General features: G+C 41.0%; 1 protein-coding gene across 5 annotated transcripts in view; it reads right to left on the reverse strand.

The window, feature by feature from the left end:
* The window catches only part of SEMA6A (semaphorin 6A), a 129,916-nt gene that overhangs the window by 9,691 nt on the left and 93,606 nt on the right, over positions 1–26,619 (reverse strand). For 4 of the 5 annotated variants that reach the window (XM_059492075.1, XM_059492074.1, XM_059492073.1 and 1 more), the window contains one exon: positions 2,690–6,281. The exons of the other annotated variant lie outside the window; for it this stretch is intronic. In XM_059492075.1, coding sequence (XP_059348058.1) covers positions 5,092–6,281 — 1,190 coding nt within the window. In that variant the 3' untranslated portion in view covers positions 2,690–5,091. Of the gene's footprint in view, positions 1–2,689; positions 6,282–26,619 lie in introns of those variants that run through there. 5 annotated transcript variants of the gene reach the window in all.

The raw sequence follows: 26,619 nt of genomic DNA on the forward strand, positions 1-26,619 counted from the left end.
GCAGGACTTGAAGTTGTCTTTGAAACTACACTCTGGTGTAGTTTGAAATGTATGTCTGTTGGAGGCAGAGGGGAAGGACTGGGCACTGGACCAGGATTTATTTGCAGACACCTATTGTTTTAAGTCATTCAGCTGAGTTCAATTTTGTGTAAAAATATGTATGCAAATTAATGCTGATTGGAAGGGAACTTCCACGCATCCTCGATGACACGCTAAATGAGGTCAACATGAGTACCATTAATACGATGAATAAGATGACACTAACTTGAGTGAAGTGCTCAAAGCATCCTCGCTTTCTCTTGGCTTTCTTGTTTGTCCTGTTCAGCCCCAGGGAGCCTCTGCAGAGTGGCACCAGCAGCCCCTGTAGGGTACAGATCTCATGATTCAAATAGACAGTGAGTAGCTCAGTGGTCTCCTCCCCTGTCAGAAGTCACAGTGTCACTGCCTCTTCTGGGTGGCAAGCTGTGTGCTCTCAGTGGAGGAGCCATTCCTTGGCAGGGTGCTGCTGTGGGTGCCTGCCCTCTGCTTGGCTGGCCAAGACCCCACTGGGGCAGTGTATTTCCTTCAGGTCCTCTCTGATCCTTCCTGCCCAGCAGAAGGTAAGGCTGGTCTCTGTCAGAGGACCTGTATTTGCCATCTGGAAGTGCACCTCTGGGGGAGTGTTCCAATGGAAGAGTGCTTTAAGGGGCTAAGTACAAACTTTCCCTTTGGCAGCAGGTTTTGGACGCATGAACAGAGCAGTTACAGACCCCAAACAGTTTGCTCATCAGGGCACTTTCTTGCCCTCCCTCCTCCATGCCTATGTTTTAAGTGGACTTTCCTTTCACTGGCAAGAGATAAAGAAGCTGTGCAAAATGAGACATCCAGCACTGTTGGGCCCTTTTCTCCAGGCTTGTCACTGCTTATGGAGGAGCATTTATATTAATTTTAAAAAAAGAGATATATTAATCTTTGAATTGCTTCTGTAGGTGCTGCTTATACAAAGCATTTCAATCAGAAGAATAGACAAAGGAATTTCACAAAGGATTGTCTGCAGGACTGAAACACAGATCCCTAAGCACCTGGAGAGCTTTTGCTTTCCCACTGCTGCAGCTCTGGCAGCATGCAGGTCAAATGCAGCAGAGCGTGGAGCACTGTGTTAACTGTGCACTGCCCTCAGTCCCCAGGCTGGAGAGTCCCTCAGCATTCCTTGGGGCATGTCCCACGCCTAGCAGACATTCTCCCTGTGTGCACACCACACATCTGCATGCCAGTGTGCCCAGTTTGAAGGGAGCCCACACTGAGAGAAAACCAGGCAAGTATGTGGGCAAGGCACTGAAAAATGGTGCATGCAATGCTCTGCATTTGCGTGTCACATATGTGGCATGTATCACAAAGACAATAGGTCCTGAACAGAATGTACTGGCAGGGCAGAAAAGCCCCAATATCATCTGAGCAAGGATAAATTACTGGATTAGATCCCTTTTATCTATGGAGTCACACTTCACAATGCCTACTCCTCTCACAAAACGAGTCCATTAAGCCTAGTAATGGACATAACCAATGTTTATTTGTACCGTAGTTAATGGCTTTGCATAAGTGATCCCATTTACACAAAATCAAGGCAAAGAACCCAGATATGTTTCAGTGACTCTCAGGACTAGGGAGTCATTACTTTTACACTCCCTGTTATTATCTGTTCACTACTATTTTCTTGCAGAGTAAGTCTCAGACAACATCCTCTAAATTACGCCTGTGAAGCACAACAGATTTATGCCTGTTGAAAGAAAATAGTACAGGGTACTCTGCTATTAATACATAAAATCTGGAGATGAAGTCACATCTGTATGATGATCTATTTTGGTGGACCACATGTTCCTAAATCCCAGCCTTGCTCTTTTAAACTATCAAGTCTGTCATAAATATTTGATGATGAACAAGCTTATAAAAGCTAAATGCAAAACATGAATAGAGGGAGAGCAAATGTGTGATTTAACTTTTAATTAATTACCAGCACCTTACACTAAAGCCCATCTCCTGTAAGAGGCAAAAAAGTAATAAATTTCTTCCTCACTGTAACCTGATCTAAATTATCAGCATTGCATTTATTTGTATTTTTTAAAGGAAAAGGATAAATTCTCTAGAAACAAGAGAACCAGGAAACAAGAAACAAGGTAGAACAGTCTGGTTTTATTACCATATGTAATCAAAAGCTTTTATTTCCTATCTCTCCTCCTTTTTCTTTTCCTTTCCTGCCTTTTTTTTTTCTTTTACAACCGACATTAAGTGTGAATCACATGTTAGGGGGATGTGGAAATGAAGGGAAACTGGTGACATCACAATACTTTACAACTTTACAACAAATGAGAATCTGAATTTGTTGCATCTACGAGTGTATAGCAAGGGTGGAAAGCAAAGGCACACATAGGTTCATGAATCCCTCAAAGCAGAGGGTGGAAGAGAACTGGGGTTGGGAAAGGATGAAAACAGAAGACCCACCGAATACAAAATGAACATTTCAAGGTCAACCCAGTAAACTGTGTGTACTTTGTGAAGGCAGATTGCTGCACAAGCTGTTGCCATGATTATCCATCTCTGTGTTTTGGGAGGATGTTTTGAGGGATAATATCAAGGGAACCCTGCTTCAGGGGTTGGAGCTTCGTGAGAAGGTGTTGAGTTGGCTATTTTTTAAAAAAATTACCTTGCTACCTACTGTTTTCAAAGGGTTTTCAGTTTGTTTTTATTAAAACAACAACATTGCTTTGGATACAGATCTATCTACTCCAGTCTGCATAGTTCACTACGGGTGAACAAAACTGTTTCATAAAAGAAGCCATGATGAAAAGAAAGAACATGCAAGCACCCTTGTTACACACTTTGGTGTAGACCATCCAGACCTTGTATATACCATCTATAAGCTAGTGGACTTAAAATCTGTCTTTTCAATCATTCTGAAACAAAACCAAAACCCTGAAAAACAAATGGAAGTATAAAATTTTAAAAAACAAATTGAAACAGAAACAACCACCTTACTCAAACATACTGTTCAGTAGAGATATATATATATATATATATATATAAAAAGCTTAGAAGCGATCCCCATCATTTTTCTACAGTATGTTGACACAGTTATTGTAACAGATTAAAAACACAGCTACGTTTTGCATAAACTGAAAGACTGGAAAGGAACTTACACACCTGCGTGCGCACACACACGCACACACCTGTGCGCACGCACACTCCCACACTAGCTACATGCACAGTCACACAAAAGAAACAAAGGAAAAAAAAAACCAAACCCCCGTTTTTCCCCAAAGAAGTATATGCAGCATCCTTCTGGAGCAGCAGGTAGCTACAGCAGGAGCCTGCCTGCCTGTCCTAGCTCCATGTGCCCTGCATGCTGCAGGATGTGCGGCTGGGTTTTCTGCAGGGCTTGGCCCCTCTCACCCGTGCTGTCCCCAGCCAGGGGATGTACCAGCTCCGTGGACAAGGATGTTAGTAATTTTCCTGCTGCCAGTGAGAACCATCTCCACGCTGACATGCTGTAAAGGGGAGCGGGAGGTGGGGGAAGGTAGAACCCCCAGCATGGTGCCTTGTGAGCATCACCACCAGTGGGTGGTTTTGAGAGAGGACTTGGCACAGCTAGAAAGTCAAATTTGGAGGGTATGGTGCTAGCGTAATTTCTTTAGGGATGTGGGGTTATGAAAATAACCACCACATTCTTCTTTCAATGCCTTTACTCCAGTTTTTGAAGGGGCTTGGAGGAGGAAGGATCAATAAATATTTGCATTACTCAGAGGGGAAAAAGAAAAAGGTTTTACATACTACAGCTCACAAATATTCACAACTGAGGGTGTAAGGCACAAATTTACATGTGGAAGAAAACAGGCTATTCACAGATATATTCCCACGAAAAACCCGTGTGATAAGACCATAATTTATGCATGGTAACAGCCGGCATATTAGCTAGTTCACACTGTTTGAGGATTTTGTTTGCCGTCTCACATGCAAGGTGAAATGAGATGGCACATCACAAGCTGGTGCCTTCACAGAAAGTATTAGCTACTGACAAAGCCATGTTGATAGCAATGGTGCACAGATGTGCAGCTTTTAAGTTTCTCTTGCAGCTGCTTTAGAAGTTATGAACTTGCGGTATTTGTTGCTGTCTTAGGTCAGAGGCCCAGCCAGCTAATTAGCTGAGAGACTTAAATAGATATCCCCTTTTTAGTTCAGCTAACCAGGCAGTCCAGGCACGAAGTTCAGAAATCCAGCTCCAACTTATCTAACTCAGTGAATTTCTTGGAAAAATAAAAGAGTTCTAGTTACTCCAGTTAATGGGTTTCACGTTAAATAGGTATAACTTTCAAGGTACTTCTCTGAAAAGCTGCTCATGGGATGATAATGTAGGTCAGTTCCTTAAGAAAAACGAAAGTTGAACAATAAATAAGAGGAGTTACTTGTGTTAACAGTCACATGTTATTTGTTAAAAGAGAAGGGTAGCAGAAATCTATGACATAGTTTGCCCAAGCTGGCATTTAACTGCTATGACCAAATGACTGTAACACTGAAGGGCATCATTTCACAGTACCTGCTAGTGGTAAACCTCTGCCATTGTTAAGTCAGAGTTAGCTTTATCAATTGATTTTTTTTTTCTTCCTTTTTTAAAAGTTTTTTTCTTTTTTTTTTTCTTTTTTTTTTCTTTTTTTTTTTACATTTGTATGGTTTTTTACATTTGTTTTGCTTTTCAGAGCGCTGTTTCCCAGTTCAGGAATGCACTGTGCAGTTAGGGGCAGGGGGTGAAATGTCACAGTCATTTTCACCTGTGTGCTTTTGGCTCAATGTTTTTGATGGAGGGTTAGTCTTTTGAGCAAAGAACTGGCAGGCTGTGTGGGTGAATCCTGCAGTTGCAAACCTTCAACCATGGGTCATATGGCTCGGGTTTAAAAAAATATTCCACTTTTCCCAGAGAGCAGAAATCCAACACATCTTCAGCTTGCAACAACCGTCTTCTCAGAGGAGCGAGTGATAACAGTTGCAGAACACTGGCTTTCTTCAGAAGTTAAGCAACTTCTGCTTAATTGCCATCCTCCTCCCACTCCCCCTCCCCTCTGATTATGTACATGCATCGTTGGGCTTCATGGACGTGGAGAGCGGAGCAAAGGAAGGTTTGGGAGGTACATCTGGCTTTAGCGAGGGCGTGCGTTTCAAGCCTGACCTCGTCAGGGAGTTGTAGGCAGTGAGGCTCGGCTGCCGGGATACAGTCACAGCCTGTGCCTGCGCAGCGTGGACCTGTATGGAGTCCACTCGCTGCGGGGCCGGCGGTGGGTTGTCACCCCGGCCGAAGCTCTGATTGCGGGACAGGTGGGACGAGTTGGAGGAGTTAGTGTTGTTTCTTTTGAGGGTTGATGCCTGATGACTTCTCGTGAGTGAGTTTGTGGGGTAGCTTCTCTTGTAGTCCACGCTGTAAGCAGAGGAGTGCATCTCCAGCCGCTTGCTCAGCCCGCTCTGTGACAGCGAGGTGCCCGGGGGCCCCAGGGAAGCCTCCCGCTGGGGGACTTTTGGAGGCATGCTGTCGAGATTTTCCACTAGGTTAACTCCATGGCTGGGGCTTTTGCTACTGAGGTGGTCCTTGATAGTTTTGTACTCAAGGGTGGCATTCTGGTCCTCCACAGACATCTGAGCACCATCGCTCATTTTTGGCTGGTCAACATACTCATGCTGGTAGCCTTGCTGGGCTATGGGCAGGACCACAACACTGGGGATGTGGCTGGGAGAAGCCCTGAGTGGCAGGTCAGTTGGTATCACTGGTGAGGCCATCGAGGGGATATCTTTTGTGCAGGCATTGATGAGGTTCTGGTTTCTCTCCCATTCCCGACTGCCTCGGCTGGGCTTTCTCTTCTGCTGCAGGGTTGGGGTGGACTCCGGGGTTGGCAGGGCAGCCAGGTCCAGATGGTGCTGGTCAGCTTTGATCAGCATCTTGGCAGTGCTGCCTGGGGTAGCCAGCTTGCCGTTGTGCATCAGAGGCGTGAGGATAGCTTCAGGCTTTGGCTCCTTGGACTGAGCATCCCCAAAGAGGCCACTGAGCTTGGAAACACTGCTCATGGAGCCACGGCGGGAGTGGGTGAGCTCCTTCTCCTTCCTCTGCACGGCAGCCATGTCTCTGCGGCGGTGGTCGCAGATGCAGTACACTACGATTCCTGAAAACACGGCCCCCATGACAAAAGCAAGAATCACAGCAATGGCCAACAGGGTGACTGGCACCAGCTGATCATGACCTTTCAGGTAACTCTCCCGAATCACTCCTGCAATAGACAGCATACAGAGGTTAAACAAACTAAAGACAAAGGAGGAGCGGGGATGGGGGGAAGGCTACTTATCATTAACTACTTTATTCAAAGGTGTGCCCCTGCGAGGTTGCTTTGTGTTTTGCCAGGGGGATTTTGTTTATCAGCTTGTTCAAATTTGGAGATATACTCTACCTGCCAGCTACATCATCCATGTACAGCCTTCAGCTTTCAGAACAGCTTTCAGATCTGCAGCTGAAGACTACAAAGTTCAGGAGTCGAAAGGTAATTTACTTGTAGCACAAGTACAATTGTTTTGAAATCCTGGTCCTGGCCAATTCACACTGACTTCAGCAGATCTTTTAGCTCTCCTCTGACATACTACTCATTCCTCACCTTCCTCTTTCTGATCTCTCCTAGGCTAATACCATCTTATTTTTACTATGGTAAGTCATTGGTATTCAAAAGCCTTTAAATGGAGGAGAGGAGATAAAGTCTTGGTGAATACCAAAGAAGTGCATCCCATATTGTTTAAGGCTTCTTTCTCTGTTCTTTATTCTGTTATCTATGTCATGTGTTTTATAAGTCAGTGTCACATGCCTGGGTTTCAGAAAGAGGCTTGAGTAACTATGAAAGATAGAGCACAATGTTGAAATTTATTGAGCCTGCTGGGTGACTGTCATTGCTATTTTAATTTTAAAAGCTCTCTCTTTTCTGAACACATGAATAGGTTGACCTCCGTGCTGAAGCCTATGCTTTCTGTTCTAAAAGACCTGACCTGATGCCTCATCCTGTGGTCAGAGGTCACTGTCAAATCCTACTTGGCCATCCAAGCACCCACTGTCTGAGGAGACACCTCCTCCACTTGAAGTCCCTAGCGCAGCATTAATGAATATCCTAAATTTCCAAAGTAAGCTTTTTTCCTGATAAGGGCACCAAGCTAGCAGCACTAATGAAACACAAGCAAAAAGCCTGTAATTTTTTTGTTGTGTTTCTTGTTTGACATTTTTTTTTTAAATTTCTGGTTTTGTTCTCACTGTTTGCAACGAGCAGCCACAGTTTGACAAGGAACTGAAGGAATATCTCTCCAACCTCTTCTTCCAGAAAAGGCCCAAGTGCCAGGGGATTAAAAGCTCCACATGCTCAAAGGAAATGTAATAGTTGTCCTTATTTCGGGAGAGATAGCAAGGCAGAAAATACAACTCCAAGGCTCTCCTGAGACTTTATGAAGGTACAAAACTTTCATCTTGTTAAGCAACTCCTAAAATAAGGTTTTTTCATGTTTTTTGCACAGAAGGTAATTACAATCCAGAATCAGAACCAAACTATGTTAAAAGAATATTAAAAAGTTACCACTATTTCACAGAAGCCTTTGATAAGTATTCTGGCCAGATATAGTATTGTTCCCATTTTTCTGTCCCAAGTTGATTGCAGCATTTAGGTGGACAAGAGATATTTGCATACAAGAGATGAACTTTATATTTAAAAGCAAAACAGCTCTTGAAATCATAAGCACCTGCACGTGACATTGCAGCTGGGTGCCGCAGAAATTATTGTGCTGTGACAATACAAAGGATTATGATTTCACAAGGAGAATAAACAGCAAGAGCAGATGATCACTTAAGAAAATATGATCCGGCATTCACATAAATGTCCTAATAGTAAACTGTAAGGGCAGGAAAGTAAAACTCAGAAAACAATATATAATTAGAAACAATCTTCAAATTTAGTGTTTCTAAGACAACTCTCTTTTAAAGCCCAGAAGCTTCTTCAGAGGCAGACTCTTCTATTCTTTGTGATCAGCTTCTTTGTCAGCAAGAAGCAGTAAAACCTTATTCTGTAATTTAAATGCACGTACAAAATTGCTGTATGTAGAAGAACAGTCTAGTGGTTACAGCACAGTCAGCAGGAACTATATTTCACTGCAAAGGTGTTGGTCTCCTGTGATCCTTCACCTGCTGATATTTGCATCCTAGACTCTGCAGCATTTTGTGGCCAAATTTATTTACGCTTGTAAAACTGTTTGCAGAGATTAACCAGAGAATCAGATAGAGAGTCTTAAATGGATGGGAAGAATGAAGTTAGGAAAAGCTTCACCTTTAAAAGTCTCTGTGCACAAACTTCTCAGGCATGGCCCTTTGAGAACTTATCCAATGTGTCTTGCATGGAAAAAACTCAAAATCTCTGCTCAGTGCCTACCTAAGGGTGTAAGTACCTACAGTCAAAGCCCAAAAGCATGGATTCATGACAGGAAAGTCATATCTTACTAACTTAATATTCTTCACTGAAAGGATGGTCAGTCATTGAAACAAGCTGTCTATGGAAGTGGTAGGATCATCATCCCTGAAAGTGTTCAAAAAGCATGTCAATGTGCTACCTGGGGATGTGGTTTAGAAGAGATCACGGTGGTGCTAGGTTAAAGGTCAAACTTGATGATCCCAGAGGTCTTTTCCAACATAAATTGTTCTGTGATACTATAATTCTAATATTTTTTTATATATAGATTGGGAGCAAGAGGCTGGAGTGCAGCTGTGCGAAGGGAAATGGCATTTTTGGTTGATGGTAAGCTCAATGTGACTCAGCCATAATGGTGGGAAAAAGGGCCATGGGAAAAGGACCCTTTTCCATGGTGGGAAAATGGCTAACCATATAAAAATATTGGAATGAGTCAACATTCCAACACACAAAAATGATGGAAAGACTACAGGGCATCAGTGATGAAGTGTGGCTTAAAATAATTGGTTTGTTCAGCTTAGAGGAGACTTCATTGCTACCTAAAACTTCCTTGTGACTGGGAGTTCAGGGGGAAAATGCTGTCACCTCTCTCAGGTATCTGGTGACAGGATGCAAAAACTCATGTCCAAGCCTGAAATTTCTGCTGGCTGAGGGGAACTTCAAGCTCTGCACTCTCAGTCTTCTGCTTGAGGCTAAGTCCTACTCTATGAGTGCTAGCCTTAAGCACAAACCTCCATCACTGCATGAAAAAGCAATGTAAAATCTTCAGCTTTAGGTTACCAGGAGATATCAAAACATTAGTACTCACATGACAAAATTCCTGCACAGTCCAGACTGCATGACCCTTTGTGTTCATGAAAGGGGTAGCTGAAATGATGTTGTGCACACTGCTGGTGTTTTACATGCAGAAATTTATAAGTCTCTTAAAATATCCTAATTCCAGCTCTTTCCTCTTGAACTCAAACCTTCCTGATGTTTATTATGTTTCCTACACTAAAGGATATTTAACATTAGTGCCTTTTCTCTAGGCAGGCACATCTTCTCTGGAAACAAAGTCAGTTTAATGATATAGTTTATTTCTTACCAGAGATCTCTTCCATGTGTCATTAGTCATACAAACAATCCCACTAACTTCAATGTAAATAAATAAAAAAAAAAAAAAAAAAAAAAAAAAAGGGCAAGATTTGACCCTTCATAGGTGTCCCTGGAATAGATTAAAAAATAAGTAATAAAAAAGTAGGAGAAATGCTCAGCATCCTACTGTCATGACCACAGGATGGGTGGGGGTGGTCTGGAATTTAACAGCCTATAGGCTGATAATTGCAGTTGTTGTCCATCAACATGTCAAACCTTAACATCAGCAGTAACTGCCTGCACAGAGAGATGACTAAGGAAGTGTGTGATCCCCACCATGTCAAGTGTGAGGCAAACTGTTCATGTCACTTCACAGACTGTATTCTCTGTGCTTTTACCTAGGCCTGCAATTCTTAAAGAACATCACAGCCCACATGGCAAGTCCAGCATCCTTCATTTGCACTTGTTGTTCAAGGAATTAAAATGAAGAAGAAAATAATCAGAAAAATGTAGGGTTTACATTTTTGAGAGGCAAGTAAAATATTCTGACTCCCAGGCTTGAGGAAACACCTCTTACATTTATTTATTATGTGACATTCTTTTAAGACATCATGTACTGGAAAACTGAATGGGCTGGCTGCATAGAGCCAGTAAAATATAAGTGTCCCCATATTAAAACATCTTATTTAATAATAAAATTATTATTCTATATTAAATACATTTAAAATATTATGTCTAGCACTTTCCTGTTTGTTTCCTGTTTTATCATTTGCAAAAGTGAAAAGACACTACTTATTTCATTTTATGTGGTCTGAATCCACACCCCAGACTATTTTCTCTAGTGCATTGAGACCTATCACCTTGGATAACAACAAACTATTATTTTGAAAGGGATCATTTTGACAGAATTATCTGTATTAACATTGTACTCTGAAGCTGGGTGGTGGTAAAAAGAAAAGTAACCCTGAAAATGCTACAAAGAAATAGATTACATCAAATATTTGCATCTTCAGGGATGAGATCTTACATGTTGTGTCACTAATGCCCCAAACATTCTGACATTTACTGACCTCCCTGGACGCTTCTTTTTAAGCTCTCTCCTTTACAAATCACAGTGGGGCTTACGAGTTCAGGGTCCCCCTGCATGTGATGTAATATTATTTCTGGCTACTAAAAGAGACAGTCTAGTCACCTGATATTCTCCCTTTTGCATGGCTATTTTGATTCCCATAGACAACCTGATCCTTCCTCCTCCATTAACTTTCTGTAATTTCATCCCATGTCCTTTTGTCTGCATCTCCTAACATTGCCATTCACTTTCTCAGTCAGTATACCCTGCACTGTAACAGTCTGGAACAGGCAAAATCACCTCTTCTCACTCATCTAATGAGAGAGAAGACTTGATATGGTATTGTGTTGTACTGCTATGCATAATTGATTCCTTCTTCCAGCAGAGCCTCTAGCTAAGGTACACAGTTTGGGCTGGCTGGTTGGTTAAGAGGACACTTAGAAAAATGCTTCCAGACCTTCAAGTGATTCAACTCTGAAATGAGCTAGGATATGTATAAATCCCATGAGTACAGCATTGATCTAGCTAAAGGTAGTTGTTACTAATGAGCAAGGAGATATTACATTTTATGTCAATAATATATATACTATTATTAAAGTTACGGGAGATGGGAAAGGCAGACTTGTGATATGTCTCTGGGTAAGAATAATACAGAAAAGACCAGAGGTTATACAAAGATATAGATCTCCTGTATGCTAGACTATCATAAGCAGGAAAGTGAGGCTCCCTCTTTTCACCAATTAACAAAATCATTCAGTACCTATGCTAAAACAAAACAAGTTAAAAAGCAAGATGTGTATGAAAATACTGATGAAACTATTCCAGAGATGCTCTGCTCTTTCTAATTGTAATAGAAAAGAAATTCCAAGGGTAGCAATGTAATTAAAATGAAAAAATCACAAAGGGATTAAGTTCATTCTAAGGAATATATTGCATGAGCATAACTGAATAAGAATAATGAATATCAACACAAAAAACTTCATCAAAGGAGGACAGAGAAGGGATGACATGGAGACTGAACTAGTTACTCCTTTTCCCCCTGCTACTTAAAAAAAACAAATCCTCACTCTGATCTGTAATCAGAAATGTAACAAAGTTAGGGAGTAAGTGTGGACCATGATAGAAAAAAGAAGTAAACCTACTTAGATACCAGAAATTTTAAAATTGTCTTAAGGAATTTGTCCCCCATGGCTCAAGGAGCTAGCCAGAGCAATTTTTAGACATTGTATGCTATCTTGGACAACACTGGGGGAAGTACAAGCATAAAGAGCTCTGGAAAAGGACAAGTGTATGACGTGCCTTTGAGATTAACCAAATGGAGGACAAAACACAGATCTACCAGTAAAATCTTTCAAATGGAGGTGGCTCTAGAACAAGTAATAAAGCAATCAATTTAATGAGCACCCAAAGAATAAAGTAATTAAAAAGAGGGGGAAAAAAAAGGCAAAGCAAATTTTCCAAAAGTAAATTACATTAAACAAGATAAGCTTCCTCTCTTGGCAGGATAAACAGCTCACTTTTTGTACGGAAGGAGTAAGTATGACAGCCCTTGACTTCTCTAAAGCCTTTGACTTATTTTCTCAGAACTAAGTGAAAGCAAGCTAAAACCTGTTAAAAAGCTGCAGTTGAAAAGTGCTGATCAAAGGTCTCCCTGGAAAGAGATCTGAAGTAAGGTGTTTGTCTCAGGAGAACAGCAATTAAAACAGGCATCTGCAGAAAGGAGACCTGGACTCCAGAGGCCCAGAAAAAGCTCTGTATCCTTTTAGCGTGTACAGCATAAAAAGAAACATCTCATGATGAAGCCTAAATTTCCTTGTCTCACCTGTGATCCCTGTGTGACATGAATGGCAGGACATCAAGAAAAGCCCCACAGCCACATTCCTTTCAGTCTAAGTTCTGGTGTATGCTTTGCAGTGAGTACAAGCTGAAATTGCAGCTTATAGCCCTCACAACTCATTAATAATAAAAACAACCAGCAAATCATTCCCCAATTTGAATAAAGCTTGATGACTTTTAGTGATACAAGAGTTTGGATGCTGCCCTCTTCCACAAGGAGGCTGAAGCTGGTAAGGATAACTCTGGGGACAGACAGCGATACCCGGCCTGCCACTGCAAGCTCCTGTGTATGAGTAACAGCTACCTGTCCTGAAAAGTAACACCTTTCAGTCTGAGCACTGCAGTTTGCTGCAGTGTGGAGACAAAGAAATGACTTATGGCTGGCACAGGTGTGTCCTGGGAAATGGGAAGACTACATGCCACAAGCACCACAATTGCTCTGTGATCAGATCCACAGGGAGCTGTCATTGTCTGTCTTTCCAAAGGTAAAGTAATAACCCAAAATGGTGACACACATGGAACTTGAAACACCAAAGTGGGAAATGAAGAATGATGTTTTGGAAGGGAAATGAGGGAATGACTATCAGGAAATAAGGTAATATTTATCTCCAGACCACACACTAAGAGCAGTTAAGGCATGAGTGTCATCGCGGTGTTAAGTGTCATCTCTCTAGCTAAATGGGAATAAGCCCACATCCATCTCCAATAGCTACAAAATCACTTGAGACTTTCCACTGAAAAAGCCATTGTTCCAGAAAAGCACAATGATTTCTTTACCATTGTTATCTAAGGTGAAAACTCAGCAGTTAATTTCATTCTTCAGTGCAAGCTTCTCTGTAGGATGTACATTTCCCTCACCTTACGCTTCCAAGAAACATTGGTGAAAAACCTCATTATGAATGGAGGTTTTTATGGGCTTCAGAATATCTTTTTAAAATACCACTGAAAAGGTTTTCAACATGTGTCTCCAGGTGTTAGAAATGTATTTACAGGTAGTCTCATGCTGCTAAAAGACTATTTCAGACTGGAAAATCCCTGCAGGTATTAACAAGCTTTCTTCCTCTTTTTTAACTAGCAATCATAATTAAAAAAAAAAAAAAAAAAACAACCCCCAGAAAACAACCAAACAACAAAAATCTCCAGACAAATTTAGACTGAACTCTGGGCTTTCAGTGTCAGAAAAACAGAGGAATGATCAAAGTCTACCATGCACTTCTGAGAGCTTATGTTTTCCTGAAGGAATAATTTGAAGATTTTATATAAACCAACCACACTATTATCCCAATGACTTGGTGTTTGCCACTTTAATGGAATTGCTGTGTTGAAAACAGTGAGAACACCTTATCTTCATCTTTTTTCTGGCTGCCAGGACTCATTGTGCTGGCTCAGTGCAACACTAACCAGTACCCATTTTTCTGAACTCCTGGTGTCACCAGCTAGGAAAAAGCCCAGCCCAAACATTCGTACTTCAAGCTGCTGGAAAATGCTTTCCCCTGCCTTCCCTCTCAGTAAAGTTGTATAGTTGACTTGTAAAGGTCTAAAACTCTAAAGTTTTGCATGACTGTGTTGAGAAAAGCAATCCATCTTTCATACTCCACCCTAGGGCTCTCAAAGCCAGCTGCCTGAGCTAGTAGTCTGAGGTATCCAGCAAGGAAAAAGTGGGTGCATGAAGTTGGAAAGAGAATGAATTTGTTAAAGAAAAAACTTGCAGTTACAAAAAGCCTGGGGATCATTGGAGATATGAGAAGAAATCATACTTCAGAACTATGAAAAAAAAAATCAATAAATAATGTGACTGAAGTAATCTGCAACAAAGCTTTGAAAACTACCTAAGCAATCTGATCAGCTCTAGTGGCCTCTGTTAGGGTTTTCTGTTCCCCTATCAGATCTATTTCAGAAACAATCCCTCTAGGACAAGTTTATCAACTGATCTTTAACAGTGGTTTAATTTCTTCTTTCAGCTGGTTCATCATTTTATCATTTCTCTCCACTCTCCATGAATGATTGCCAACATGACTCTCTATAGAAAAAAGATGGTCGTAATTTACAAAAGGAAGGGAGACCAACACATCTATATGATATAGCTTGTGACTCTTGAAGCAACATTTTAAGAATGGATTTAAATTATCTGGTTTTAGTTTGATTATGAGCCCACAATTCAATTTTTCTGCATGCTACAGTGGCCATACAAAATTCACACCATGGCCTTGTGAATTGACACTTGTGAATTTTGAAACAGGGGATTATTATAGATGGAAATCACAAAACCTGAACCAGAAAATTCATGCTCAGGCAATTTCCACCCCCAGCAGAGTGAAGGAGAGACAAGACTGAAAAAGACTGGAATAGGAAGGTCTTACAGCTTTTTAATTGTGTTACTTCTGAGCAGTACTTCTGTAAATGACCCAGTTTGTTAAGTTTGCAATTATGGGAGAAAGCTTGCCTGACACAACCTCCTGCATGTATGATATAATGAAAGTCCTTACAGTCCTGAAGCCAGCACCATTTTGTTTGTCCCAGTGGCTAAGCTCAGGGCCAGGCCTTGCACTAGAAAGCATTTGACAACCTTTCTCCCACTGGCAGGTGGAGATAATTTTAAACTTTCCTGATTTCGGTACTTTCCTTCACCTCTCACCCTTTCCTGGTGAGCAATGATAATTTTAGATGCCTCTGTATGATGGAGAATAAGCAGACATATCAGGTTGCTTTAAAAAAACCCCAAAACCATAAAACAGAGGCATTCACAGTAGTTAAAAACAAGATTATAAAATCCAAATGTCAAGGAAAATTAATTCTTTTGTAGCTTGTCTCGGCAGACACAAACTTTATGCTGCTTTGCATCTTAAAACACAAATTTCCTTTAAAGTCTGCAGCATTTCCTCTAATGACGTACAAGAAGCTCAGTGCACATTCTGGGACCTTTCTAGTATGCCTGGGATAAGCTTAAGCATATACAGCTGCTCTTTATTAGCTTACTTCAGGGGATCTTTCACAGCTGGGTTAAAATAGATTTACATATGTTTGGCTGAATATGCATAATTTCTGGGCTCCAGAGAAGTTGTTGTAGCTTGCAAAGTGAATCTCTCATCATCACAGTTCCCATTTCACTGCAAGGAGCTCCTCTGATGGCACAGAACAAGTGTTGGGTGTTTCTTTTTTTTTTCAGCTTTTTTTTTGTCCTGATGCGGGCATTATGTATTCTGAGCAGCGCAGTGCCTTTCTGGAAGAAGTTTTATGAATAGTGTCAAGGAAAAAGAAGCTGTCACTGAGAAATTCTGTGGCTTTTCCTCTCCTTTTATACAGCCTGTTTTGAACTATGGCCTTTCTGCACAACAGGGAAAAGAGAAGTTTGCAGAATGTCAACATAAGCAGCTCTGCTTAGCAGGCTGAAGCTCAAAACAGCCTTATGGTAGAATTTGGGTTAAATTTCGAACACTGCACATAATCTAAAAGTAAAAATTGTTTCCTCATCAACTCTGATCTTGCTTAAAGACACAAAAATGCAAATGCTAATTTTGAGCTAATAGGGCAACCGAATGCATCACAGCTGAACTAACAAAGGAGTCATCTATTAAACATTCAAAGACAAATAGTAAGACAGTACCCCATATCTCCTGCTCTCCATAGCTCTTGGAAATTATAACTAAATTGTTGAACAACTATGTGACCAAGCCAACAGTGTTTATTCATGCACACAGACTGTATTTCTTAGAAACAGTCCTTTTCCCCACAGCTGGGCTGGGCTGGTGAGTGCTTGGAACACGGCTGGACCCCTTGTTAGCTCTGCCTTTACACAGAGGAATGATGAAACCTCTTCTGTGATTAAAATGCCATCACTGTATATTGCATGACGGGAAACAAACACTGTAGATTAGCTCTTCATTTCTGCTACACTCACGAGCACAGCAGGTGTAGTCAAAAGGCCTGGACTTAAGAATTACAATGTGCCCCTACCAGGGATACTGAGGAAGACTGCTTCTTCCAGAAAGATTTGCAGAGCTGCTAAAAAAATAGATTATGCATGTCTGATATTAGGTTTACCATTTCTCTTTGTATTGCAGTACCATTGCCTCACCTGCCTTTGAATACTTTAAGTGGGATTGTGATGAGTTTGAAACACAGGTTGTAACAGTCAGCAAGACTAATTTTACTGCTAGTTCTTCAATATCTCAAAACTCTTCAAGTACAACTAAAAGAACCTTTCTTTCCTCTGTTACATTAATTCACATCCATAGTATGTCCAGTAAAGCAAACGTAGTTACTCCAGCCATGTCCTGAGGTAAAACACAGGATTTCCCTTATGGACTTGGTGCCCAGAAATTGCTATGGTCTCACTTAATTTTCTATCTCCAGTGGTACCTTCTTTCATCCATTTTTCTGTCTTATATATAGTTCTTTGCTTTTTTTAAGCCTAATTCTTTTTTTTAGTACCTCCCTACCTTGCAGACGCTGGTATAATGTGTGCACATTTATACTTTATTGCCATAACTTCGTTGAATGTTTCCTGTGTACATTTTGTAACACGCTTAGTAATTACTATGGCCAGTCTCTTCCCTGGATGAGGTGAACCTGTAGCTTCATCTCAGAGGACAAACATTAGCAAGTAGGTTCCTGCCCCAGCTCCAGTAAAGCTGCCCTGAGTCCAGCAGTAACACACCCAGAGCAGTGTGGGCAAACCAGTGTCCTCTCCAACATACAACCAAATCCCATGCAGACACCCTCTCAATCGTCCAGCAGCAGGCTAGGCAGACATACCTGTCTGCTTTACCAAACATCTCACAAACAGCAGCGTTACTGCTGCAAATAACAACTCCCCCAGGCTTGCAATCAGTTCTGCTACTGGGTCAAATTTTACTTTTCTGGATTTACTGCAGTCATTTGTCCAGTTCCCGCTCATGCTCTTTAACCCAGTACTTTCCAGCGCTGCAGGAAAGCAGGGAGCTTATGCAGCTAGTTAGTCAACATGAAGGTAGCTCCTGCAACAAGGAACATGACTGGGTTTTTCACATTTGTAGATTAGCTCTCAAGACATATACTGATCTACAGATATACAAACTCCCATGTAAGAGGTTAAAGCCTAATTTATTTTCCTAGCATGGGAACCCTATGAATTTTTATCATGATCTCTTTTCACTTGGGGACATATAACATGGTGTAGGTGAGATCAAACCTTTCAGAGGAGCACTGCTGATGGTATCAAGTTGTCTTGCCATGAGCAAGTAGAGATAAACTGTATTGTTTTTCCAGGTCTTGATGCTGGGTATATGAAAGTAGCTACTGATTTGACATTAGTTCAATGAGTGTGAACTGCACACTGAGATATAAATAAACCCCTGTGTACACAAAATTAATTGATCTTACTGGATGACTGCCACAGGACATTGGCTGTTGCTGGTCAGATTTAGACAAAAAACATGTAAAGTACAGCAAAACTGTAAGAATTCTTTAAGACACTGAATAGAGACTCCTGTTTTGTAGAGATAAAGCTGCATGGTGTCTGCGAGAAAAGAGCAGTGCTCTTTATGTTCCTTGTTATGAGCCATGATTGCACAAACCTCTGCAGAGGCTGTGGTGAGTGCAGGAGGTTCAGTGTGCACAGCAGGCAGAAGAAAGGACAGAGGGAACTCCTGCACTGTGCCCTCCTTTGAGAGGCTCTGACTGGGACTCACTCAGCAATGAATGCACGTGGAGAATTGCTGAGCTCCTTGATGGGAGCCATGAGCTGGTAGCAGAAATAAATTTCTCCAGTGCTGGCCATGGCCTCAAAGTCACATTGATGGCCTTTCCTGCACCACTTGTTAATACCACTTCTGTGAGGATCCTCAAAAACCAGCGGTACTCAGTGTCCACCCAGCACCATGGCTTCTGTTGCACTCAACCTGCTTGCTTGCAAACAGACACTTGATATTTATTTAAGAATAAGACTTTACTGATTTAAAGAATAAGAAAACATCAAAAACATATGTGCTTCTCAAAAGACTTTTGGAATTATTTTAGTGAAGGCTTTGGTCAGGTGTTTCTGCACATGCTTAAATTCTCTATATGTGTGGTACTGTTTGTGTTCAGCAACTGCAGATCTTTCAGGCTTTCCAAAAATACCCCTCTGTTTCTCTCTACAAGGACATGATAGCGGATAGCAGTAGCTTTGTAGGGCTTCAAAAATGTGCCTGCTTTCCCCCAACTGCCTTTTCTTTTTATATAACAGCTGCTCTTTTATTTTCTATCACAATTGTGGGTAAGATGGGATGGAACATGAACAAGATGGCATATTATTGACAGCATGCAGCTGGTGTTATTTTCCAATTAAAAAAATCCTTGATGGGCATATGAAAGAACTGTCTAGTTGATGCCCAGTTGTGACAATGCTATCAGGCTGCCCCCTCAGCTGAGATTTTATTTCACAGAGATAAGCAATCTTTGTTGATAGCAATCTTTGGTTGCTAGTAGAAGAACAAGAGTTTAATATCCTGGCCAACACAAAATTGGTGATGAATATGCTGTTAGCCATTTCCAAATGTTTGTGATATTGTATAGCTGTGCCAGAAGTTCTTCTTAATGCTTCCTGAGCAACTACTCTATAAACTGCTCTAAGCCCTTCTAATGCCAATGGAGCTGTTAAAATCCACTTGAGCAGGGACCCTGACTTATCCTGCTCTGCTGGGGCAGGGAGAGTTATCAGACTATCAGCTGGTGGTTTGAAAACACCAATGCTCAGTGTACACAGAGTTGTTTGTGCATTTAGTTGCCTAACTGTGACAAGTCCCTTCTGAGGACATGAAGGACTGAGATTAAAAAAAACCAAACTTACAGCTTTGCCAGCAAACCTCCTTTTCTTTTCCCTCACAGGGGTGTTAGAACATGCATTTTTGATACGCTATCTGCTTCAAAACTTCTCAATAAAGAGCCTTAAGACACATTTTTGTAACAGGAGAATAAGGAAATGTCTTTTCCCTATCCTCTCTCTCAGCCACCGGCACAATCTTAGAGCACATGATTAAAGTCCAGCAAAAATTGCAATAATAACCAGATAGCAGAGAGTACAGTGCCTCACTAAATGGCTATCAAAGAATTCAAAGGGATGCCTCCCTAAACACCTGACTAAATTAAAGACATTCAGAGGAACAACTGCTTCCCAAACACAATGAAATTTGTTATCTGTATTTAATGTTCAATAAAACTGAGATTGCAAAACCTCAATTACGCCCTCTTCAGGTTTTTAATTTTTTAATTAACTACATGCTGCTGATCAGTAAGCACCAGCCCATGCTGACACAAGGAATTAAATGTGCCTATTTTACAGTCAAAGGAAACTAAGAAAAATGTAAAAGTTATTTGGGATCCTTCCTATATAATTAACGAGATATTGATAACTATTAACTAAAAGTTAATAAATATGAGAAAAATGTAGGTGGTGTTTTTTACAGGGCAGGTAATTAGACAGTTGACAGTTTACAGACCATATTAACAGTGCTCTGAACCAGAACTGTCTATGTTTAGGTCATTGCAAAATTACCACATCACATCTGAACTATTAATTCATACGGTAATTGAAACTCGGCACATCCTATATGAGAAAAATGAATTGTTCAAATATCTCAACAGCATATTGACATTTTAATCGTACACTGGCATTAAGAAAACTAAAAGGTGCTTTAAATATCTTTCAGCTATTAGATTTTCTGCTATTAAATCCCTTTGAATGTTAAACCAGTGTCGGAAATCTCTTGTTTAAAGTGCCAGACTCTCCTCAATTCAGCATCTTTATTTAGCACGACATCTCCTTATAATCAATATAAACATCACAGGAAAAAAACGTGGGTAACCTGTCCACCAGCTATGCCTTGCTGTTTCTGGATAGAATAGTGTCTCTGTGGAGCAAGCACACCCTAGAGCGAATTCCCAGCTCTTGATAAATATGTCAGTGCTACAAAGGTCAAACAAGAGCACGAGGCAGTCTGTGCTCCTCCACTGAGCCATCCTCACCGGGTGACAGCGGATGAATGCAGCTGGGGATCTGCTCCACCACACAATAGTTCTGGTGCCCTGAACTCTGAGCAGCTGCCTTGACAAATTAGATGTGGCCTCTGTTATTGAAAAAGCACATCAGGGTCCTGGGGCAATGACAGTTTTTTCCCTCTTTTAGTAAGACAAACCTCTACAGCTCATTGCAGCCTGGAAATGGATAGCCTGACTTGAAATCTATGCAGGTGGACAATTACGGGTCAAGGATACCTGCTGTTTCCAGAAGCCACATTTGATAACACCTGTTTTAAACTTCATCATTCTTTTATTTGTAGGATCTAATGTGGGAGCACAGAAGCTCTGTTTTCATAACCAGATGAATACAACCTCTTCTGTTACCAATGATGTAATTTTTTTTTCTCTAATAAACAGCAAATGGCTCTTGGTTCTAATCTTGCCACTCAATGTTTCCACTTCTGCTAGTTAAATCTCAAATTTGTACTGTTAGTGAAATGCAGAAATGTTTTGAATTCTGAAAATGTTAAGTGCTAAAGTATAGGCATTTCTTTAGGTGTGGCATAGGCAGTTGGTGTGTGCTGGAATACACCCCACCATTATCTTGATTTCCTCATCCTTGCCTGTCTTTTGCAGTTAAATCTGTTCCTTTTCTTACACTTTCAGATGGCCACTATAGAAAATCTGTGACTAAATGAACTGGCGCTTTCTTTACATAAAGTCTGAAATGCAGGCTTAGTCACACAGAAGGCACAGTAAATCACTGCCCAATACTCTATTATAACCCTGTGTTTGACTAAAATTGGCTTAAAGATGTGGCGCTGCTCAGGGATTTAGCTCCTGACATCTTTTCTGAATGCTATGTCTCTGCTCTGTCTCTTCACTCTTGTTCTCAGAGAAACTTACTAAAATATCATTAAAAAAAGTCTGAAGAAAGTCTGTCAGAAAAATCCTTCCAGCATTCTTTTTTCATGAATTTTATATACAATTTCCATTTTATTAATTAGCATCTACTTTACTACTGTCACTGATTGAACTTGAGGATGTAATCTGAGATGATTAGCTGTCTCTAGCCGTGGGAGCAGACAGCTCATACATGCAAGACAGAACAGAAGAAGGATCAGTGTCATTTCTCTGGACAAGTCTGTTGTGTTCCCTTAATCCTGACTGCAGAGCCCTCCTGGTGCATGTCACAGGACACCAGCCATTCCAGTGTGGTGAGATCATAAACCTTCTGGCATGTTTGCGAGTTATTCGCCTTGCCTAGTGACTCAGGTATCTGGCCACTAAAAACCGTACTGGGAAATTTGGTCCTATGCAAATGCTAACAATGGCTTTCAGGTGTTTATCTGATATGGTGCTGGAACAGTGCTCCACAGCAGGTATGCTGGGATTAGTTTATGGGACATCCAGTTCCTGGACAAGTTGCTCATTAGAGGCATTTTAGGCAAATATAGGGTTGGTTGTTTGTTCTAAAAAGAATATTTTTTTAAAAAATTTTAACCAAGCAACCAATATACAAATAAGGCCTCCCTCTGGAAACAGGGATGTTTACAGTAAACTGATGCTAATTTACTTAAGAACATTTCAGAACAAAATCTACAGTTCTTTGTTTAGTACATTCAACCAACCTCTGTTTTCATCCCAATGTGAAGTCAGTACATTTTAATCTAGATGTAGCTATATATAAAAGTTTAAATGAACTAAATCCTATGTCTCACTGTCTAGGTAAAATCACTTTGTGAACCACTACAGCTCTGAGTACCCATACTTCTCACCCCAAATCTCAGCCACGTGCTACAGAATCACAGACAGAATCAGAGCAAATTCTCTACTCCCTTTCTCACAACTTACTAGACTCTGGGCAGAATATGTAAAAGTATAAGGAAGGATAATGTGATAGTAAAGAAAGGATCTGGTCTGATTCAATTTTCATTGTTTCCTCAGCACTTGAAATGTACTGATCTGCAAAGTGCTTGTAACTGTTTTATATTCGTGCACACAATGGTTTGAGACATAGGAAAGAATAGCAGTGTTTGCATAGTTTCCCCCAGATGCACATGGTTTGGGTGAATACATCTCTTCCCAGTCCCATCCAGGCAGAACTGCCTATGGTGCAACTCCTCCCACTGGACTCACACTCGTTTTAGGATCAGTCAGTTCCTTCTGACAGGGTCAGGATGATGGCACTGATGAAATACTGAGTATTTACTCCACCTCCACACATTGAAAGTCCAAGCCCTTCCCCTCAGACCTGCAAACACTGATTCAAAACCTAAGTTTTGACAATTTTTGTGCCACTTCAAGTCCTCATTTCCTCATCTGATTTATTACATAATGCCAACAACATAATAATATTCCTCTGTTTTCTCTGATATAGAAACTGCTTTGAATCTTTTAGATCCTTGTACATATTAGTGTATAGCAATATTTTTGTGTAAAAACACACTCTGCAAATGTAATTCTTGGTGCAAAACTCAGCTCTCCTGTGATGAATATTAATTGTTTAATTTATGCAAAAAAAAAGTCTGAAGCTTTGTTTTGCTGCAGATGTTTTTCCCCACTCATTTCATGTCTACTTGTAAAGTATCTTGTTATATCAGCACTTTACATTCTTTATCATAACTGTACCTGAAGTTTCTTATAATTTTGTCTCACTGCAGCAGAATCTGCCTGAACATTTGCAGTCTCTCCAGAGACAAGCATTGTCAGCACTTGGCAAATCTTTCAAGTAGTGATAATCACAGTAAAATTTAGAAACACTGCCACTTGTGTACAATATGAAATATCTTCTGGAGGCAGGTTTTTAAAGGAGTGGCTCTTGGGCTCCCCAAGGGCACAGCCCTCTCCAAATAAAGGAGTTGACTATTAATGATGTACCAGAGGAAAAGCTGCAGTTATTGATAATAATAATATAGATTATACAATCTGTAAAATAATAGGTGCTACCAGATTCTGTATCTAAAGGAGCCCTCTTGATATCCAAATAAACCAGCAACTCTTAACTCTGTAAACTGTGTTAATCACATCTCACATCTAATCAGCTTTTTACCTTAGTTACATGGATATCAACAAAGGGCTTGCTAAGGAAAGGTGATACCACTTACAATCTTCAGCTAAGGAGTGCTGAGCCAAGTAAGAATAGAAACATTAAAGACTGCTAACCACTACACTTTTGTTGTTCAGTGTCCGGCTCAGTCACTTCCACCTGACTGCTGTGAAGAAGAAGCTTTTTGTAGCAGAGCCACAAAATCGTAACCCAAATTTTCAACCAATTTATCAAAACAGTGATTAACAGGCACAGATTTCAGGCAGATAGGGAATGTGTGAGAAAACAGAGCTGTTGGCTACATGTGCACTAAGGAAGCTAGTACTAGAAAAGCATGAGTTCAGCATTTCTGAATGGAGGCAGGAAGGACAGGAGGCAGCAGAGAAGGGCAGCAGGGCAGTGAGGGACAGGACCAGCTACTCTTGAAGAAAATCAGTTTGCCTTCTTCACGGAGGGCCTGTGGAAGAGCTGTACATGTCTATCCCCCCTCGTTAGTAGGGCCACTACAGGGGCACGCAGCACTACTGGGTGTGGAGGGTAAAGCCTTGGAGCGCTCCCCAGGAGGAGCTGCATGACTCCCACTGCGGAGGAGGAGCACCAGGTACAATGGCAGCAGGGGGAAGGTTAGGCAGCAAGGTTAGGGAAACTGTTTCAACAAAGGTGAGAAACACAATTCAAATTAGCACTAAAACACAGCAAGAAAGAAAACAAAACATAAATATACTCTAGAACATGTGCTGCTCTTTTGGAGGTTTTTTCAGTTTTGTTTAATTTAGTTTTCTGGGGAGATGGGAGGAGAATAGAAAAGAGGGTTGCTATTTAATTTGTCCAGTCACAGGTTTTTTTTGTTTGTTTGTTGTCTGTTTGTTTTTTGTTTGTTGGTTTTTTTGGTTTTTTTTTTTTTGGTGGGTTTTTTTTTGGTTGGTTTTTTTTTTTTTTTTTTTTTTGTTGGTTTTGTTTTTTTTTTTTTTTCCCTGCAATATAAAGGGCATATTCCTTAATGGCCAAAATGAAAATGCCAATGCGATGGCAATGCACAATTCCCACTCTATGGGTTGGACTACACATTTTCATCTTGGCAAGAAATGTGATGTAGCTCAGAAACAACAGTTCCAGAGTATATTTAGCTACTAAAGCTGTGGCACACAAATGTCACATTCCCATGAGTCAACCCTTTTAAAGAACCCCGTCTTCACACCCCCACAGATATTCCCCAAGATGCCTGCACTGAATTAGGAGTGAAGCATATGGATGGATGTGACATCATCAAAGCAACCGTGTTACAGTAAAGAAAACAGCAAGTGGATTCTTATACAATTAGTACAATCAGTAAGGAGCCATTTGTGAGCACAGAAAAAGAAAGAAAACACTGCTCAAAGGAATAGACACAACCAATGAAGAAAAACAAAGCACCTTGCAAAACAAGGAAAAATTATTAAAAAAAAATTTTCTTTGTGAATGTGTGAAAGCAAAAGAAATCACAGCAAAAGTGGTAACAAAATCTTGATAAAAGGATTGTAAGTGTAACAATTACTGATTTAATTTTGTGTGAGAACTCTTTCCTTTGCCCTTTTGAAACAACAACTCAATAGAATTTTGGAGCCAAGTGGCTGTGGCTGGGCAAGGCAAGGAGTAAGAGCACACAGGTGGATGGTCATGGTGGAAAACCATGCGGGCACCGCTGCCGCCATTGTTCCGAGGGGTGTAGACTGCTTCCAGCCTTGCCAAAAGTCATGGTTAGGCATCAAAGAATGCATCATCTTTAAATGACCCTGTCAAGGACTTATAAGGTTCTTTGGTAACCACCACTCCCTGGGGAGGGAAATATTGAATGTAAACCACTTCATCAGTCAGTGAATTGAAGCAAAAATTATTAGAATTCATCAGTTATACATTTAGTAATATTTTCACTGCATGCTCTTCTGAAAGCTGCTAGTGGCATACAAGATGCTTTTAAGAGCTAGTTTTCCATCTATTAAGCATTGCTTTTCAGAAGACTTGTGAAGCAGGGACCCACACACAACAAACAGTGCTATGCTGCCTTGTCTGGCAGCAGCAGAGGCGTTGTATTCAAGACTCCATCCCTCTATCCTTTTCCTTCCTTCCTTCCTTCCTTCCTTCCTTCCTTCCTTCCTTCCTTCCTTCCTTCCTTCCTTCCTTCCTTCCTTCCTTCCTTCCTTCCTTCCTTCCTTCCTTCCTTCCTTCCTTCCTTCCTTCCTTCCTTCCTTCCTTCCTTCCTTCCTTCCTTCCTTCCTTCCTTCCTTCCTTCCTTCCTTCCTTCCTTCCTTCCTTCCTTCCTTCCTTCCTTCCTTCCTTCCTTCCTTCCTTCCTTCCTTCCTTCCTTCCTTCCTTCCTTCCTTCCTTCCTTCCTTCCTTCCTTCCTTCCTTCCTTCCTTCCTTCCTTCCTTCCTTCCTTCCTTCCTTCCTTCCTTCCTTCCTTCCTTCCTTCCTTCCTTCCTTCCTTCCTTCCTTCCTTCCTTCCTTCCTTCCTTCCTCCCTCCCTCCCTCCCTCCCTCCCTCCCTCCCTCCCTCCCTCCCTTCCTCCCTCCCTCCCTTTCAGGGTGGACAAGAGAATGATACTGATTATTTTCAGAAGTGGAAACTGGATTTTCTAAGAAATGTCCTCTTGCCTGAGGTATTTTGTATAACAGATGTTACCAACAGATTGGACAAAGAAAGAAAAGATCCTCGTTTTTTGGCTGTCAGCATTATTATCATTGATATTGCTGGGAGGAAAGTGGAATGCTAGGTAAATCACAAGCCATCTTAAGGAAGGCATGAAGGTTTATCTGCCTTCCCTCCACTGCGTAAGTGATAACCCTTCTTCTTAATTGCATTTCTACAATTGAAAAGCAAGGGACAAGGAATTAAAAAAAGAAGATATTTCAAACTGAGCTTAAACTGGAATTAGAGTGAGAGGTTTCATCTTCAGTACTGTCACTCCCTTGCATCTGAAGTTAAGGTTTTGAGTTAGAGTATTGCAGCCACCTGAAATTATTCCTCTGCCAAGGCTCAGCAGCCCCCCAGCCTGCAGGGTGCAAAGAGGCTCTGTGCTTAACACACAGGGAACACTGATCAGGTTCTAGAAATTCTCTTTTCTGGTATAGATTTTGCAG

This window comes from Ammospiza nelsoni, chromosome Z (assembly GCF_027579445.1).
Source record: "Ammospiza nelsoni isolate bAmmNel1 chromosome Z, bAmmNel1.pri, whole genome shotgun sequence".
NCBI classification, from domain to species: domain Eukaryota; kingdom Metazoa; phylum Chordata; class Aves; order Passeriformes; family Passerellidae; genus Ammospiza; species Ammospiza nelsoni.